The sequence below is a fragment of the Nerophis ophidion genome, linkage group LG05 (genome assembly GCF_033978795.1).
Source record: "Nerophis ophidion isolate RoL-2023_Sa linkage group LG05, RoL_Noph_v1.0, whole genome shotgun sequence".
Taxonomy (NCBI): domain Eukaryota; kingdom Metazoa; phylum Chordata; class Actinopteri; order Syngnathiformes; family Syngnathidae; genus Nerophis; species Nerophis ophidion.
In genome coordinates, this window is record NC_084615.1 from 77313349 (window position 1) to 77329507 (window position 16159).

General features: G+C 41.4%; 1 protein-coding gene across 50 annotated transcripts in view; it reads right to left on the reverse strand.

The window, feature by feature from the left end:
- znf185 (zinc finger protein 185 with LIM domain) overlaps positions 1 to 16159 on the reverse strand; it is a 141829-nt gene that overhangs the window by 73307 nt on the left and 52363 nt on the right. For 27 of the 50 annotated variants that reach the window (XM_061902037.1, XM_061902036.1, XM_061902025.1 and 24 more), the window contains 9 exons: positions 12876 to 12950; positions 12279 to 12353; positions 11408 to 11482; positions 11004 to 11078; positions 10609 to 10683; positions 7253 to 7327; positions 6861 to 6935; positions 6460 to 6534; positions 963 to 1037 (listed from right to left, as the gene is read on the reverse strand). In XM_061902037.1, coding sequence (XP_061758021.1) covers positions 963 to 1037; positions 6460 to 6534; positions 6861 to 6935; positions 7253 to 7327; positions 10609 to 10683; positions 11004 to 11078; positions 11408 to 11482; positions 12279 to 12353; positions 12876 to 12950 — 675 coding nt within the window. The remainder of the gene's footprint in view (positions 1 to 962; positions 1038 to 6459; positions 6535 to 6860; positions 6936 to 7252; positions 7328 to 10608; positions 10684 to 11003; positions 11079 to 11407; positions 11483 to 12278; positions 12354 to 12875; positions 12951 to 16159) is intronic. The other 23 variants (XM_061902045.1, XM_061902014.1, XM_061902050.1 and 20 more) reach the window with 16 other exon arrangements.

The window sequence follows — 16159 nt, forward strand, 5'->3', positions numbered from 1 at the left end:
CTAGCGGGAACTCTCATTCAACCCTTCTTCGATTACGCTTGCACCTCCTGGTACCCCAGCACCTCTAAAACCCTCAAATTTAGACTCCAAACATCCCAGAATAAACTAATCCGGTTACTTTTAGACCTCCACCCCAGATCACACCTCAATCCAACCCACTTCTCCAAAGTGGGCTGGCTCAGGGTGGAGGACAGAGTCAAACAACTTGCACTGAGCCTAGTCTATAAAATCCGCTACACCTCCCTGATACCAAAGTACATGTCAAACTACTTCCTTAACGTAAATGACCGCCATAACCACAACACCAGGGGGAGCTCCACAAACCACGTTAAACCCAGATTTCGATCTAACAAAGGTATTAACTCATTCTCTTTCTATGCCACATCAATGTGGAATGCACTCCCAACAGGTATAAAAGTAAGTGCATCTCTATATTCCTTCAAAACCTCCAGGCAACTTTAACACTTTACTAATACCCTCCTCCATTCACATCCCATCTCCCCGGATTATAAACAACTCAAATGTACTTCTAATGTATATACTTGTTCTTATGCTATGTGAACTCACTATGTTCTCTGCTGGCTGTACATATCCTACTAAATAAGACCTACACTGTTTCAATGTCCACATTTCTCTGTTGATGCAATTGTTGTTGACTGAAGTTCTGATATCAACCAAAGCTCCTCATCCCACCCCCCGGATTGTAAATAATGTAAATAATTCAATGTACATACTATGATGATTAACTTGTGTGATGACTGTATTATGTTGATAGTATATATTTGTACCATGAATTGATTAACGTGGACCCCGACTTAAACAAGTTGAAAAACTTATTGGGGTGTTACCATTTAGTGGTCAATTGTACGGAATATGTACTGTACTGTGCAATCTATTAATAAAAGTATCAATCAATCAATCTCTTTTTAAAGTGTCAGTTAGAGTTGGGGATCCTTCTGTACCTTTCTAGTTCAGTGAGCAGATCCTGACTCAAACGTCCCGGACTGGGGGGAACAGGCAGAACTGGATCTTCTCGACTGCAGAGGAGGAGAGATAAGATGAGGTAAAGGAGGTTACATAAAAATAAGTCTCACAAGGTAAAGAAAGCAAACATCAGATTGGGGGGGGCTCACCTGCCATCATGGAAAGAAAACAAATGTAAAAAGATTAAATTGTTATATGTATCCAGTGATTATACTATAACGTTATTTTCCATTTAACTTCACCAGTTTTAGATTGTTTTTATTCAAAATCGCTGAATTTTCATATTTGCCGTTCAAATACTTGCGGTGAGTCACAGCCACTTGAGCCTCCCCGTGGATTGCGCAATGACTCGGCTAACTGCTGTGCAGTGAGACCGTATTGCTAAATTAATTATATCATACATGTCCATAGTTTAGTTAGCTGAGGTACATAATGTGCAGTGTATTTTGTCAACAACTGTATGTGTGTAACATATTTCTTGTGCTGGGCTATCATAAAACGGCTGCGAAGACGCAATGTGTGAGCCTCCGGGTGGTAGAGGGCGCTAGTGATCCCAGAGATCATTCTTGCCTACTGGCTAGGCCTGGGGACATCTGAAGCAGGTATGTTTTAAAGTTGTCTTTTGCCTGCATCTCGTAAAAACAACCGTCCAACATTTTACAACTAATTTTAAACTTATAGGTGCCGACCGTCAGGACCGAGTTGCGACAATGTTGAGATATTAAGCCGAGTTGGTAAGTGAATTTGTTTGCTAATACCGTAGTAGCTACTAGCCGTACCCATGTATTTTCTATGGGCGGTTAGCATCGGGTTTTAATCCTGTTTCCTCCAATGTTTCTGATCCGATTGAATTTATATTTATGTCGAGTCTTTATTTTGGGTACTCAAGGCCATCTGCATTTTTTATGCTACAGTAAAGACAATGAATGATGGTGCGCGATTACACCTGTCATAGTGACAACAGTGTATTGTCGTGTTTGTTATTTTGTACATACATGTGATTGTTTAATATTGTTAATGTTAGCAGTATTATCGCTAATAATGATTATAATAAGTGTAATTTATTTATTGAAGTTCGAACGATATTCAGATTCCAGAAAACACAGAAATGTTCTACCTCTTGTGCGAAACACAAATGCATAAAATGACTTAACACATTAAAATGACTAGTAAAACATTTAAAAACACAAAAACCAACTTCTAAAACATTAAAAACGACTCCAAAATACATACAATGACTCCGAAGAGATGCACAGTGACATCTAAAACGTAAATTACTCCTAAAACACATAACAAGACTCCTAAAACACATAGTAAGACTCCTAAAACACATTAAGACTCCTGAAACACGTAAAAAACTCATAAAACACGTAAAAATACTCATAAAAAACATGTAAAAAGACTCCTAAAACAAATTAAAACAGAATTAAGTGTTTGCATCCTTTGTGAGCACATACACTTGGTGGCCTTGTAGGCGAACAGTGAACGTGAATGGAAGACCTTCCATCCATCTATTTTCTACCGCTTATTCCCTTTTGGGGTCGCGGGGGGCGCTGGCGCCTATCTCAGCTACAATCGGGCGGAAGGCGGGGTAGACCCTGGACAAGTCGCCACCTCATCACAGGGCCAACACATATAGACAGACAACATTCACACTCACATTCACACACTAGGGCCAATTTAGTGTTGCCAATCAACCTATCCCCAGGTGCATGTCTTTGGAAGTGGGAGGAAGCCGGAGTACCCGGAGGGAACCCACGCATTCACGGGGAGAACATGCAAACTCCACACAGAAAGATCCCGAGCCTGGATTTGAACCCAGGACTGCAGGAGCTTCGTATTGTGAGGCAGACGCACTAACCCCTCTGCCACCGTGAAGCCCTGAATGGAAGACCTGAAGGATAAAATAATTTACGGGTGCGCATCATCAGTAGTGTTCCTCTGGGTCACTGGGTGTTTGGGCCTTTAACACTATACACCCTCTCCAGAGGTGGCCAGCTACAGGAGGATCAGACCTGAGCCTGCGACCCAAGTCCAATTAGCCATGAGAGTCACCTTGTTGGCAGACGTATCAAGTGACTGATATGACTTAATGTTGATATTTATGTGCGCACATTGATTGAACTCCGGGTCCTGTGTTTACGTAGGCCAGGTCCCTAAGTCTTGGATGGCGAGCTGTAGATAGGCCTCGAGCCCGAACCCAAGGATCTCCACCTCCTCAACCCCTGAACTCCACCCGCTCTGGTCGGGCCGGTAGGCGGCTTATAGTCGAACCCCTTGCCTCGCACGTCATTGCTCTGCGGCCTTTTGCACGACCTCATACACAACCTGCCCATGAACTGAACTTTCACTACAAACTGCCAGATCCACAACCCAAACCCGTGTGGCCGTATGAACTATGAATGCATACATGGACTGCGATCATTCTGATATGGCTCCTATAAACTTGAAGAACTTTTGATATGACTTTTTATGAATTACCTGAACTAAACCAACATTGTTTGTTGAGATTCCTTTCTGTTTTTTTCTTTAGTTTTGAATGGCCATTCCTATTAATGTCTGTCCACTAGTTGTTGCACTGTACATATGAAGAGTTCATATGCAAAAGCAGATAAATCCATTTTGACCGATTCTGTATATTAACGATTTTCTGCCTGCTGGTGTTGTCGGTACATGTACAAGCGTACAATGGTTTATTTAATATCAACATAAGCAAGTCATGAAAGCCTAAACTTTTAAGAAATGCTGATGTAATGAATGGCTTTCAAGTAAGAGTGTTTGATGTGGTTTTACGTCAAAAGCAGATATATCCAAATTATGATATGTCGCAAAAACAGATATCTCCAAAATCGTTTTCTTTGTGGTCGTTATTTCGCATAATATTCAATATAAAGATAGAGAGAAAAACAGAACGTGAAATGTATCGAAAGCCACATTTCAAGGTAACAACTGTTCACATTTATTTACTTAATTATTTAACAGTTTCGATCCCTTGGTACGTATAAATCTAGCTGTCCCTGCGAACATTGTTTTTTCGTACTTGCTAACCGGACATGCTTTTTTGGAACTGTGACCTCACATATTTACCTCGTGCTTTTCAGCACAAAATGAAAAAACAAAAAACAGTGTTGCAATGAAGACAATGTTTTATTAATAAAACAAGCACAAATGCTCAACCTGGTTTGCCTCTCAAAAACACTCCTGTGCAGATAACAGCTGACTCATCATCGCTATCGACATTAGCTCCATGCTCGACAACATCGTTTAACGCAGCGGTGCAAAACTCACGGACACGCGTGCTAGCGCCAACATCAAATAACTTCAACAGGTCAGTTTTTTTCGCTGGCTTAACAGTTTTGTTCACAGGAGAAGCTTCCAAATTATTCATGCGTGGATAACAACACTGAGTGAGTCCGTGCGCGACCCCATTTTGTTTGTCACGTGATCCCGTACTGCAGCGCTGGTTGGGCAAACGGATATATCGGCTTTTGTGGTAGATGATCCATGGCGCTTATCGGCCTTTGCAATAAATCGCTGAACTAAATGACGTTAAAAGCGACATTTGTCCGCATTTGCAAACAAATTGATTTTGGTATACCACAATAGAAGTGGTGGACTATATATTACCGAGGCTGGGCTAAACTTGATCAAAATGGCGTTTATCGGTTTTTGCGTATGAACTCTTCATATTTAAATAACACAAGTATCATTTAAAGTATTTAATTGTGTCTGTCCTACTCTCTTCAAGTCGTAATCTAGACTTCAGATTAGCCCAAATATTGAGAACTTCTACTGGCTAAAGTACCTCGTACATTAAATTAAAGTACCAATGACTGTCACACACACACACACACACACACACACACACACACACACACACACACACACACACACACACACACACACACACACACACACACACACACACACACACACACACACACACACACACACACACACACACACACACACGCACACACACACACACACACACACACACACACACACACACTAGGTGTGGTGAAATTTGTCCTCTGCATTTGACCCATCCCCTTTTTCACCCCCTGGGAGGTGAGTGGAGCAGTGAGCAGCAGTGGCCGGGAATCATTTTTGGTGATTTAACCCCCAATTCCAACCCTTGATGCCGAGTGCCAAGCAGGGAAGAATGCTGGTATGAGCTTTTAAACATAACCCGTTAACTGCTGCCAATCAAATGGTGAATAAGATTCTCTATATCAGGGGTGTCGAACTCAAATACAGAGTGGGACAAAATTTAAAACTGAACAAAGCCGCGGGCCAAGGTTGAACAAATTAACCTTTTATTAGGGACCCAAACAAGTTTTGCATTGAATATTGAACAAGCAAGGCTTATATAACTTTATAGTGACATGCAAAATCGAGTTACAGATAATAATAATAATAATTAAAAAATATCAATTAAAATAATTAAATTAAATTAAAATACTAATTTAATGCCTCTTTTCTATTTGCAGTCTTTGAGGTAAATATCAAAATATATTGTAGCGTCCCGAAAGAGTTAGTGCTGCAAGGGGTTCTGGGTATTTGTTCTGTTGTGTTTATGTTATGTTGCAGTGCAGATGTTCTCCCAAAATGTGTTTGCCATTCTTGTTTGGTGTGAGTTCACAGTGTGGCGCATATTTGTAACAGTGTTAAAGTTGTTTATACGGCCACCCTCAGTGTGACCTGTATGGCTGTTGACTAAGTATGCCTTGCATTCACTTATGTGTGTGTAATAGCCACATATATTATGGGAGTGGGCCTGCACGCTGTTTGTATGGAGGAAATGCGGACGTGACGACAGGTTGTAGAGAATGTTAAAGGCAGTACCTTTAAGAAACGCCCTCAATATTGTTGTCCGGGTGAAAATCGGGAGAATGCTTGCTTGCCTTTTGGGAGGATTGGCAAGTGTGAGAAAGTGCGGTGTTACAGTCAGGGGCGCCGAAAAGGGGGGGTGAAGGAGACGGATTCTAGGGGCCCATGATGGAAGGGGGCCCAGAGAGGCCCCTAATGATGATGAAATTATATGAAATTATGTGTTGGGGGCCCTGTAAGGATTCTTTTCATGAGGCCCAAAATCCCTAGCGGTGCCCCTGGTTACAGCGGCACCGCTGCTGTGTAATGACGGCGGGCCAGCTGTAATGTTAATTTGATATTGCCTCAGGGGCCAAATTAAATTACGGGCCAGAGTTTGACACCCATGCTCTATAGGGTTCATATGTTTATAAATCTGACTGTGATGAAGTCAGTGCCTCACCAGCCATGAACTTCACCGCACGTCACTGATTTAGATACATTTTTCAAAAAAGCAACAAGGTTACAGGAGACGAACTGTTTTTGTCCAACAAGGCAGTTACAAGTGGTTATCATGTCAAGTGGTTACATGCTAACTTAATAGTAGTAGTACTGCTAGCTCTCTTTTTTAAGTATAATTTAGATTTGGGGATCCTTCTGTACCTTTCTAGTTCAGTGAGCAGATCCTGACTCCAACGTTTAGGACTGGGGGGAACAGGCAGTACTGGATCGTCTCGACTGCAGAGGTGGAGAAATAAGATGAGGTAAGGGAGGTGACATAAAATAACTCTCACAAGGTAAAGAAAGCAAACATCAGATTGTTCTAATCTACAAAGTGAGAGGAAAAGAGAGGAAGTTGGAAACTCCAAATGTGATTTTATACCAAAGGTACATTTAAATTTTATTTCAAAAAGCAATAGGGTTACTTCGGAGATCAATCGTTTTCGTCCAACGAGGAAGTTACAGGTGGTTATCATGTCAAATGTTTACATGCTAACTTAATAGTAGTAGTACTGCTAGCTCTCGTTTTTAAATGTCATTTAGATTTGGGGATCCTTCTGTACCTTTCTAGTTCAGTGAGCAGATCCTGTCTCCAACGTTTAGGACTGGGGGGAACAGGCAGTACTGGATCATCTCGACTGCAGAGGTGGAGAGATAAGATGAGGTAAGGGAGGTGGGAAATAAAAATAACTCTCACAATGTAAAGAAAGCAAACATCAGATTGTCCTGATTCAAGAAGTGAAAGGAAGCTGGAAACTCCAAATGTGACTTCATACCACAGGTACATTTAAATTTTATTTTACAAAGCAATAGGGTTACTTAGGAGATTCATTGTTTTTGTCCTACCAGGAAGCTAGAAGTGGTTATCATGTCAAACGGTTACATGCTAACTTAATAGTAGTAATAGTGCTAGCACTTTTTTAAGTGTCATTTAGATTCGGGGATCCTTCTGTACCTTTCTAGTTCAGTGAGCAGTTCCTGACTCAAACGACCCGGACTGGGGGGAACAGGCAGTGCAGGATCTTCTCGACTGCAGAGGTGGAGAGATAAGATGAGGTAGAGGAGGTTACATAAAAATAACTCTCACAAGATAAAGAAAGCAAACATCAGCTTGTTCTGATCCAGGAAGTGAGAGGAACCTGGAATATGGTTACTTAGAAGATTAAATGTTTTTGTCCTACGGGGAAGCTAGATTTCTAGGCGCAGTCAAGGCGTTGAGGGGATCTGGTTTGGTGGCCGCGGGATTAGGTCTCTGCTTTTTGCAGATGATGTGGTCCTGATGGCTTCATCTGGCCGGGATCTTCAGCTCTCACTGGATCGGTTCGCAGCCGAGTGTGAAGCGACCGGAATGAGAATCAGCACCTCCAAGTCCGAGTCCATGGTTCTCGCCCGGAAAAGGGTGGAGTGCCATCTCCGGGTTGGGGAGGAGACCCTGCCCCAAGTGGAGGAGTTCAAGTACCTAGGAGTCTTGTTCACGAGTGGGGGAAGAGTGGATCGTGAGATCGACAGGCGGATCGGTGCGGCGTCTTCAGTAATGCGGACGTTGTACCGATCCGTTGTGGTGAAGAAGGAGCTGAGCCGGAAGGCAAAGCTCTCAATTTACCGGTCGATCTACGTTCCCATCCTCACCTATGGTCATGAGCTTTGGGTCATGACCGAAAGGATAAGATCACGGGTACAAGCGGCCCAAATGAGTTTCCTGGCTCTCCCTTAGAGATAGGGTGAGAAGCTCTGCCATCCGGGAGGAACTCAAAGTAAAGCTGCTGCTCCTCCACATCAAGAGGAGCCAGATGAGGTGGTTCAGGCATCTGGTCAGGATGCCACCCGAACGCCTCCCTAGGGAGGTGTTTAGGGCACGTCCAACCGGTAGGAGGCCACGGGGAAGACCCAGGACACGTTGGGAAGACTATGTCTCCCGGCTGGCCTGGGAACGCCTCGGGATCCCCCGGGAAGAGCTAGACGAAGTGGCTGGGGAGAGGGAAGTCTGGGCTTCCCTGCTTAGGCTGTTGCCCCCGCGACCCGACCTCGGATAAGCGGAAGAAGATGGATGGATGGATGGGGAAGCTAGAAGTGGTTATTATCAGAGGTGGGTAGAGTAGCCAGAAATTTTACTCAAGTAAGAGTTCTGTTACTTTAGAGATGTATTACTCAAGTAAAAGTAAGGAGTAGTCACCCAAATATTTACTTGAGTAAAAGTAAAAAGTATGTTGTGAAAAAGCTACTCAAGTACTGAGTAACTGATGAGTAACCTGATTGTTTAATGATTACGGCAACAAATAATGCACAAAAACATAAAAATAGCAATGAGCAAATTCAGAGCCAGGAATATCTCTTAAGCAACTAAAACAATAATATATATTAAATAATAGTACGTTAAAATAAAAAAAAATACGGTACATTGAGCCACAATAACTTAACAGCACCATAGGCTCAGTAGGCATTCATTGATTGATTGATTGAAACTTGTATTAGTAGATTGCACAGTACAGTACATATTCCGTACAATTGACCAATAAATGGTGTGATAGCAAAATTACTTAAAATCGTTTTAATTGATGATGTTCTTTGAACGGGTCGCCAAAAGTTGTTTATTGGGCTCAGGAATGTGACACTTATCAAGAGATCTATTATTTGATCAAGCTCTGTCTCCTGTGTCTTTGATGTAACATGTGGACTTTAGTTGATCTGGGCATATGTGTCACCTGTTCTTGACCCCCAACAGAGCTAAATTGTTCCCCCCTTCTGGGAAAAACGACACCCTCTCCTTCTTCACAGGACTTTGGGTATTCATTCCACTGGTGTACTGTATGTAAATGAGCATGGAGGGTGGGACTTCTGATAATGTATAATTGTCATGTCAAATTCTAAAGGAGTTAGAACAAGCTGGAACGAACGGATGTGTCGTTGTGGTTTGGTCTCGCTTTGCAAAGCTTGTTATTATTTGTTTGTTACTTTAATAAATAATTTTCAAGCTATTGGTCACTAAAGAATCGTCTTTAAGAAATTTCCACGACAATGGTAACACCACAATAAGTTTTTCAACGTTTATCAATTACTTAATAAATGACCAAGTCGAGGTGATCTACCTCATATATACATACACACACATATCATATATATATATATATATATATGTATATATATATATATTTATACACATACATACATTTGTGGGTTCTTCCGAGGATGTTGTAGTCGTAATGATTTGTGCAGTCCTTTGAGACATTTGTGATTTGGGGCTATATAAATAAACATTGATTGATTGATTGATTGATTGATTTATATATACAGTATATATTTATATTTATTTATTTTGCCGTTTTTGTTCACATGTTGAAGGTGTTTTAATGAATATACATGCATGTTTAACATATAGATTCCTATCTTTCATGAAGACAAGAATATAAGTTGGTGTATTACCTGATTCTGATGACTTGCATTGATTGGAATCAGACAGTATAGTGCTGAAAACGTCCACGTTTTCAAATGGAGGAGAAAAAAAGTTCCTTTTTTCTGCTTAATACCACATGAAAGTCGTTGTTTTTTGGAGTCTTATTTGTCCAGCTTCCATATTCGTTTTTATACACTTTACAAGAAATACATTGGCGGCAAACTCTGTAGCTTGCTAGCTTGTTTGCTCTGGCTTTCGGAGACTCTTATTTTGTTAGCGCAGGAGCGACGGAGCGGCGCTTTTATTGTGAAGACAGGAACTGTGCAATCAGTCTTTAGGCTTTTGACGGGAAGTACGGTTGAAATAAAAAGTGTCTTTTTTCCTTAACACTTTTGATTGATTGATTGATTGAAACTTTTATTATTAGATTGCACAGTACAGTACATATTCCGTACAATTGACCACTAAATGGTAACACCCCAATAAGTTTGTCAACTTGTTTAAGTCGGGTCATGTGACCGCCTGGCTCTGTTTGATTGGTCCAACGTCACCAGTGACTGCATGTGATTGGTGAAACGCAGGCATGTGTGGATCCTACTTTGAAGCTCTGTCATTAACCAAAACAAACATTAACAGATCGATAAAAAAAAGTAGCGAGTAGCGAGCTGAATGTAGATAAATGGAGCGGAGTAAAAGTAACGTTTCTTCTCTATAAATATACTCAAGTAAAAGTAAAAGTATGTAGCATAAAAACTACTCGTAGAAGTATAATTTATCCCAAAAGTTACTCAAGTAGATGTAACGGAGTAAATGTAGCCACCTCTGGTTATCATGTCAAACGGTTACATGCTAACTTAATAGTAGTAGTACTGCTAGCTCTCTTTTTAAAGTGTCATTTAGAGTTGGGGATCCTTCTGTACCTTTCTAGTTCAGTGAGCAGATCCTGACTCAAACGTCCCGGACTGGGGGGAACAGGCAGTACTGGATCGTCTCGACTGCAGAGGTGGAGAGATAAGATGAGGTAAGGGAGGTGACATAAAAATAACTCTCACAAAATAAAGAAAGCAAACATCAGATTGTCCTGATCCAGGAAGTAAGAGGAAGCTAGAAACTCCAAATGTGACTTTATACCACAGGTACATTTAGATATATTTTTCAAAAAAGCAAAAGGGTTACTTAGGAGATTAATTTTTTTTTGTCTTATGGGGAAGCTACAAGTGGTTATCATGTCAAATGGTTACATGCTAACTTAATAGTAGTAGTACTGCCAGCTCTGTTTTTAAAGTGTCATTTAGACTTGGGGATCCTTCTGTACCTTTCTAGTTCAGTGAGCAGATCCTGACTCAAACGGCCCGGACTGGGGGGAATAGGCAGTGCAGGATCTTCTCGACTGCAGAGGAGGAGAGATAAGATGAGGTAAGGGAGGTGGGACATAAAAATGACTCACACAAAATAAAGAGAGCAAACATCAGATTGTTTTGATCCAGGACGTGAGAGGAAGTAAAATGAAGCTGTAAACTCCAAATGTGACTTCATACCACAGGTACATTTAGATTTTTTATTTTTTAAAGCAGTAGGTTTACTTCGGAGATTAATTGTTTTTGTCCAACAAAGAAGCTACAAGTGGTTATCTTATCAAATGGTTACATGCTAACTTAATAGTAGTAGTACTGCTAGCTCCCTTTTTTTTAAGTGTCAGATTCGGGGATCCTTCTGTACCTTTCTAGTTCAGCGAGCAGATCCTGACTCAAACGTCCCGGACTGGGGGGAACAGGCAGTGCAGGATCGTCTCGACTGCAGAGGTGGAGAGATAAGATGAGGTAGAGGAGGTGACATAAAAATAACTCTCACAAGGTAAACAAAGCAAACTGTCAGGCTTGCCCCTGACAGTTTGGTTGTGTTTTAGTTGTTCCTCTCTGTGTGTAGTAGTTCCTGTCTTTGGATCCTGTCAGTACTCTTATTTTGTTTCTGTTTCCTGTTTGTCTCAGGGATTGGCTGATTGGCACCTGGCCACACCTGGTGTCAATCAGCCAGATAATATTTTAGCCTGTTTTGTCCTCCAGTCAGATGCTGGATTATTGTCGTGTCGTGTCGATGTCACCACTACATGTCTTGTCGCTTGTAGCTTTGTCTACTTCTGTTCACTCTGCTCATGCCACGGTTCCGTCATGTCACAGTAAGTGTTTTTGTTCTTAGCCAAGTTTGTTATCCGCCTCGTGCGCGCCTTTTGTTGGTACCCTTTTGGTTTGTTCTTGTTCTAGTATTTTAACTAAATTATATTTTTTTAGGCAATGCCTGCCTCCTTCTCTGCATCTTGGGGTTCGTCACCAACAAACTGACACAAACATCAGATTGTCCTGATCCAGGAAGTAAGAGGAAGCTGGAAACTCTAAATGTGAACTTATACCACAGGTACATTTAGATATATTTTTCAAAAAAGCAATAGGGTTACTTAGGAGATGAACTGTTTTCGTCCAACAAGGCAGTTACAAGTGGTTATCATGTCAAATGTTTACATGCTAACTTAATAGTAGTAGTACTGCTAGCTCTCTTTTTAAAGTGTCATTTAGATTTGGGTATCCTTTTGTACCTTTCTAGTTCAGTGAGCAGATCATGACTCAAACGGCCCGGACTGGGGGGAACAGGCAGTGCAGGATTTTCTCGACTGCAGAGTTGGAGAGATAAGATGAGGTAGAGGAGGTGACATAAAAATAACTCTCACAAGGTAAACAAAGCAAACTGTCAGGCTTGCCCCTGACAGTTTGGTTGTGTTTTAGTTTTTCCTCTGTGTGTGTAGTAGTTCCTGTCAGCACTCTTATTTTGTTTCTGTTTCCTGTTTGTCTCCCTGAGTGCTGTGTCCCCTCAGCTGTGGCTGATTGGGACCTGGCCACACCTTGTGTCAATCAGCCAGCCAATATTTTAGCCTGTTTTGTCCTCCAGTCAGGGCTAGATTATTGTCGTGTCGATGTCACCACTACATGTCTCGTCGCTTGTAGCTTTGTCTACTTCTGTTCACTCTGTTCATGCCATGGTTCCGTCGTGTCACAGTAAGTGTTTTTGTTCTTAGCCAAGTTTGTTATCCGCCTTGTGCACGCCTTTTGTTGGTACTGTCACGCCAAATTTAATAGTAGTAGTACTGCTAGCTCTCTTTTTTAAGTGTCATTTAGATTCGGGGATCGATCTGTACCTTTCTAGTTCAGTGAGCAGATCCTGACTCAAACGACCCGGACTGGGGGGAGCCGGCAGTGCAGGATCTTCTCGACTGCAGAGGTGGAGAGATAAGATGAGGTAAGGAAGGTGACATAAAAATAACTCTCACAAGGTAAAGAAAGCAAACATCAGATTGTTCTGATCCAGGAAGAACTCTTCTCCCTTGTTGTGATTATAATAATTATGTTTTATCTTAAAACACTACTCATATATCTAAGTTGTTTAAATAACAAACAGTGTGTTTGTACTATCTAGAATAGATGTGTTTTTTTTTTCATAATTTACACGGTAAAGATGAATTAAGCATAAAATAGCCCATGTAGTTCTCTACATCATGGGTGTCAAACTCTGGCCCGCGGGCCAAATTTGACCCGCCGTGTAAATTAATTTGGCCCTTGAGGCAATATCAAATTAGCATTAGTGCTGGCCCGCCAGTATAATACAGCCGCATTCACCGCTAATACTAATACTTGCCAACCCTCCCGATTTTCCCAGGAGACTCCCAAAGTTCAGTGCCCCTCTCGAGTATCTCCTGAGGAAACCATTCTCCCGAATTTCACCCGGACAACAATATTGGGGGCGTGTCTTAAAGGCCCTGCCTTAAAGCATTCTCCACAACCTGTCGTCACGTCCGCTTTTAGTCCATACAAACAGCGTGCCGGCCTAATCACATAATATATGCGGCTTTTAAACACACACACGAGTGAATGAAAGGCATACTTGGTCAACAACCACACAGGTCACACTAAGGGTGGCCGTATAAACAACTTTAAGACTGTTACAAATATGCGCCACACTGTGGACCCACACCACACAAGAATGACATACACATTTCGGGAGAACATCCGCACCGTAACACAACATAAACAAAATACCCAGAACCCCTTGCAGCATTAACTCTTCCAGGACGCTACGTTTACTCCATACAAACAGCGTGCCGGCCTAATCACATAATATATGCAGCATTTAAACACACACACGAGTGAATGAAAGGCATACTTGGTCAGCAACCACACAGGTCACACTCAGGGTGGCCGTATAAACAACTTTAAGACTGTTACAAATATGCGCCACACTGTGGACCCACACCACACAAGAATGACAAACACATCTCGGGAGAACATCCGCACCGTAACACAACATAAACAAAATACCCAGAACCCCTTGCAGCATTAACTCTTCCGGGACGCTACGTTTACTCCATACAAACAGCGTGCCGGCCTAATCACATAATATACGCGGCTTTTAAACACACACACGAGTGAATGGAAGGCATACTTGGTCAACAACCACACAGGTCACACTAAGGGTGGCCGTATAAACAACTTTAACACTGTTACAAATATGCGCCACACTGTGGACCCACACCACACAAGAATGACAAACACATTTTGGGAGAACATCCGCACCGTAACACAACATAAACAAAATACCCAGAACCCCTTGCAGCATTAACTCTTCCGGGACGCTACAATATACACCCTCCGCTAAAACCACTGTTAAGATTTTGCACTGTTAAGTTATATAAGTGTTGCTTTTTCCATATTTAGTGTTAAAGCAAATCAGCTAAGCAAACTGAGCAATAATTAATGTTTTATTTGTGCACTTTCTCTTGCTACTTCAAGACTTGAATGCTTGATTCATTCATTATTGTTAATTTATAGTGACGTACAAACTCGAGTTTTAAATAATAATAATAATATCCATCCATCCATTTTCTGCCGCTTATTCCCGTTCGGGGTCGCGGGGGGCGCTAATGGCGTATCAAATAAAATTTTAATAAAAATTGAACGCCTCATTTCTATTTGCAACCTTCTCAGGTAAATATCAAAATAAAAATTTTTCAGAGGCTAAAAATAAATTTGAAAATAAAGTTATATAAGACTGGCTTGTTCAATATTCAATGCAAAACTTTTTTGGGTCCCTATTAAAAGGTTAGTTTGTTCAGCCTTGGCCCGCCGCTTTGTTCCGTTTTAAATGTTGGCCCACTCTGTATTTGAGTTTGACACCCCTGCTCTACATTGTTATGATAAGCCAAGCTGCTTGCACTGCATCATGATATGCATTAAAAGGTTATGTTACTCTATGGAATTAAAAGGTACTTTGTGGTTATTCTACGTCATGTTAGTTTTAAGTAAACAAATGAAACCTTCAAATAAAATATTGAATTAAACTTTAAATGACATTCTGAAAATAAAATTGCATTTTTGTCAAAGTCTTTTTTTGGAGGTCTTTAAATTTTGCATGAAAGCAATTTGCTACAATTAAAATGTAATCATTTGACAGCACTAGTCATGTTATGTTGTCTTAAGTCAGAGTATATTGGGCTGTAGTGGGCTACCGTCCCCGGCATTTACCGTATTTTTCGGACTATAAGTCGCAGTTTTTTTTTCATAGTTTGGCCAGGGGTGCGACTTATACTCAGGAGCAACTTATGTGTGAAATTATTAACACATTACCGTAAAATATCCAATAATATCATTTAGCTCATTCACGTAAGAGACTAGACGTATAAGATTTCATGAGATTTATCGATTAGGAGTGAGAGATAGTTTGGTAAAGGTATAGCATGTTCTATATGTTATAGTTATTTGAATGACTCTTATCATAATATGTTAGGTTAACATAGCAGTTGGTTATTTATGCCTCATATAACCTACACTTATTCAGCCTGTTGTTCACTATTCTTTATTTATTTTAAATTGCCTTTCAAATGTCTATTTTTGGTGTTGGGTTTTATCTAATACATATCCCCAATAAATGCGACTTATACTCCAGTGCGACTTATTTGTTTTTTCCTTCTTTATTATGCACTTTCGGCAGGTGCGACGTATACTCCGAAAAATACGGTATGTTATGTTTAGTACTGCAGCTCCAGCCCATGTATGCTTGTCAACATATATTGACTGTCAAAAATGAAAATATCAGACAGACCGTCTGTTCAGCAATATCATTTTATAATTGTACACCATCCATCATCCATCCATCATCTTCCGCTTATCCGAGGTCGGGTCGCGGGGGCAACAGCCTAAGCAGGGAAACCCAGACTTCCCTCTCCCCAGCCACTTCGTCTAGCTCTTCCCGGGGGATCCCGAGGCGTTCCCAGGCCAGCCGGGAGACATAGTCTTCCCAACGTGTCCTGGGTCTTCCCTGTGGCCTCCTACCGGTTGGACGTGGCCTAAACACCTCCCTAGGGAGGCGTTCGGGTGGCATCCTGACCAGATGCCCGAACCACCTCATCTGGGTCCTCTCGATGTGAAG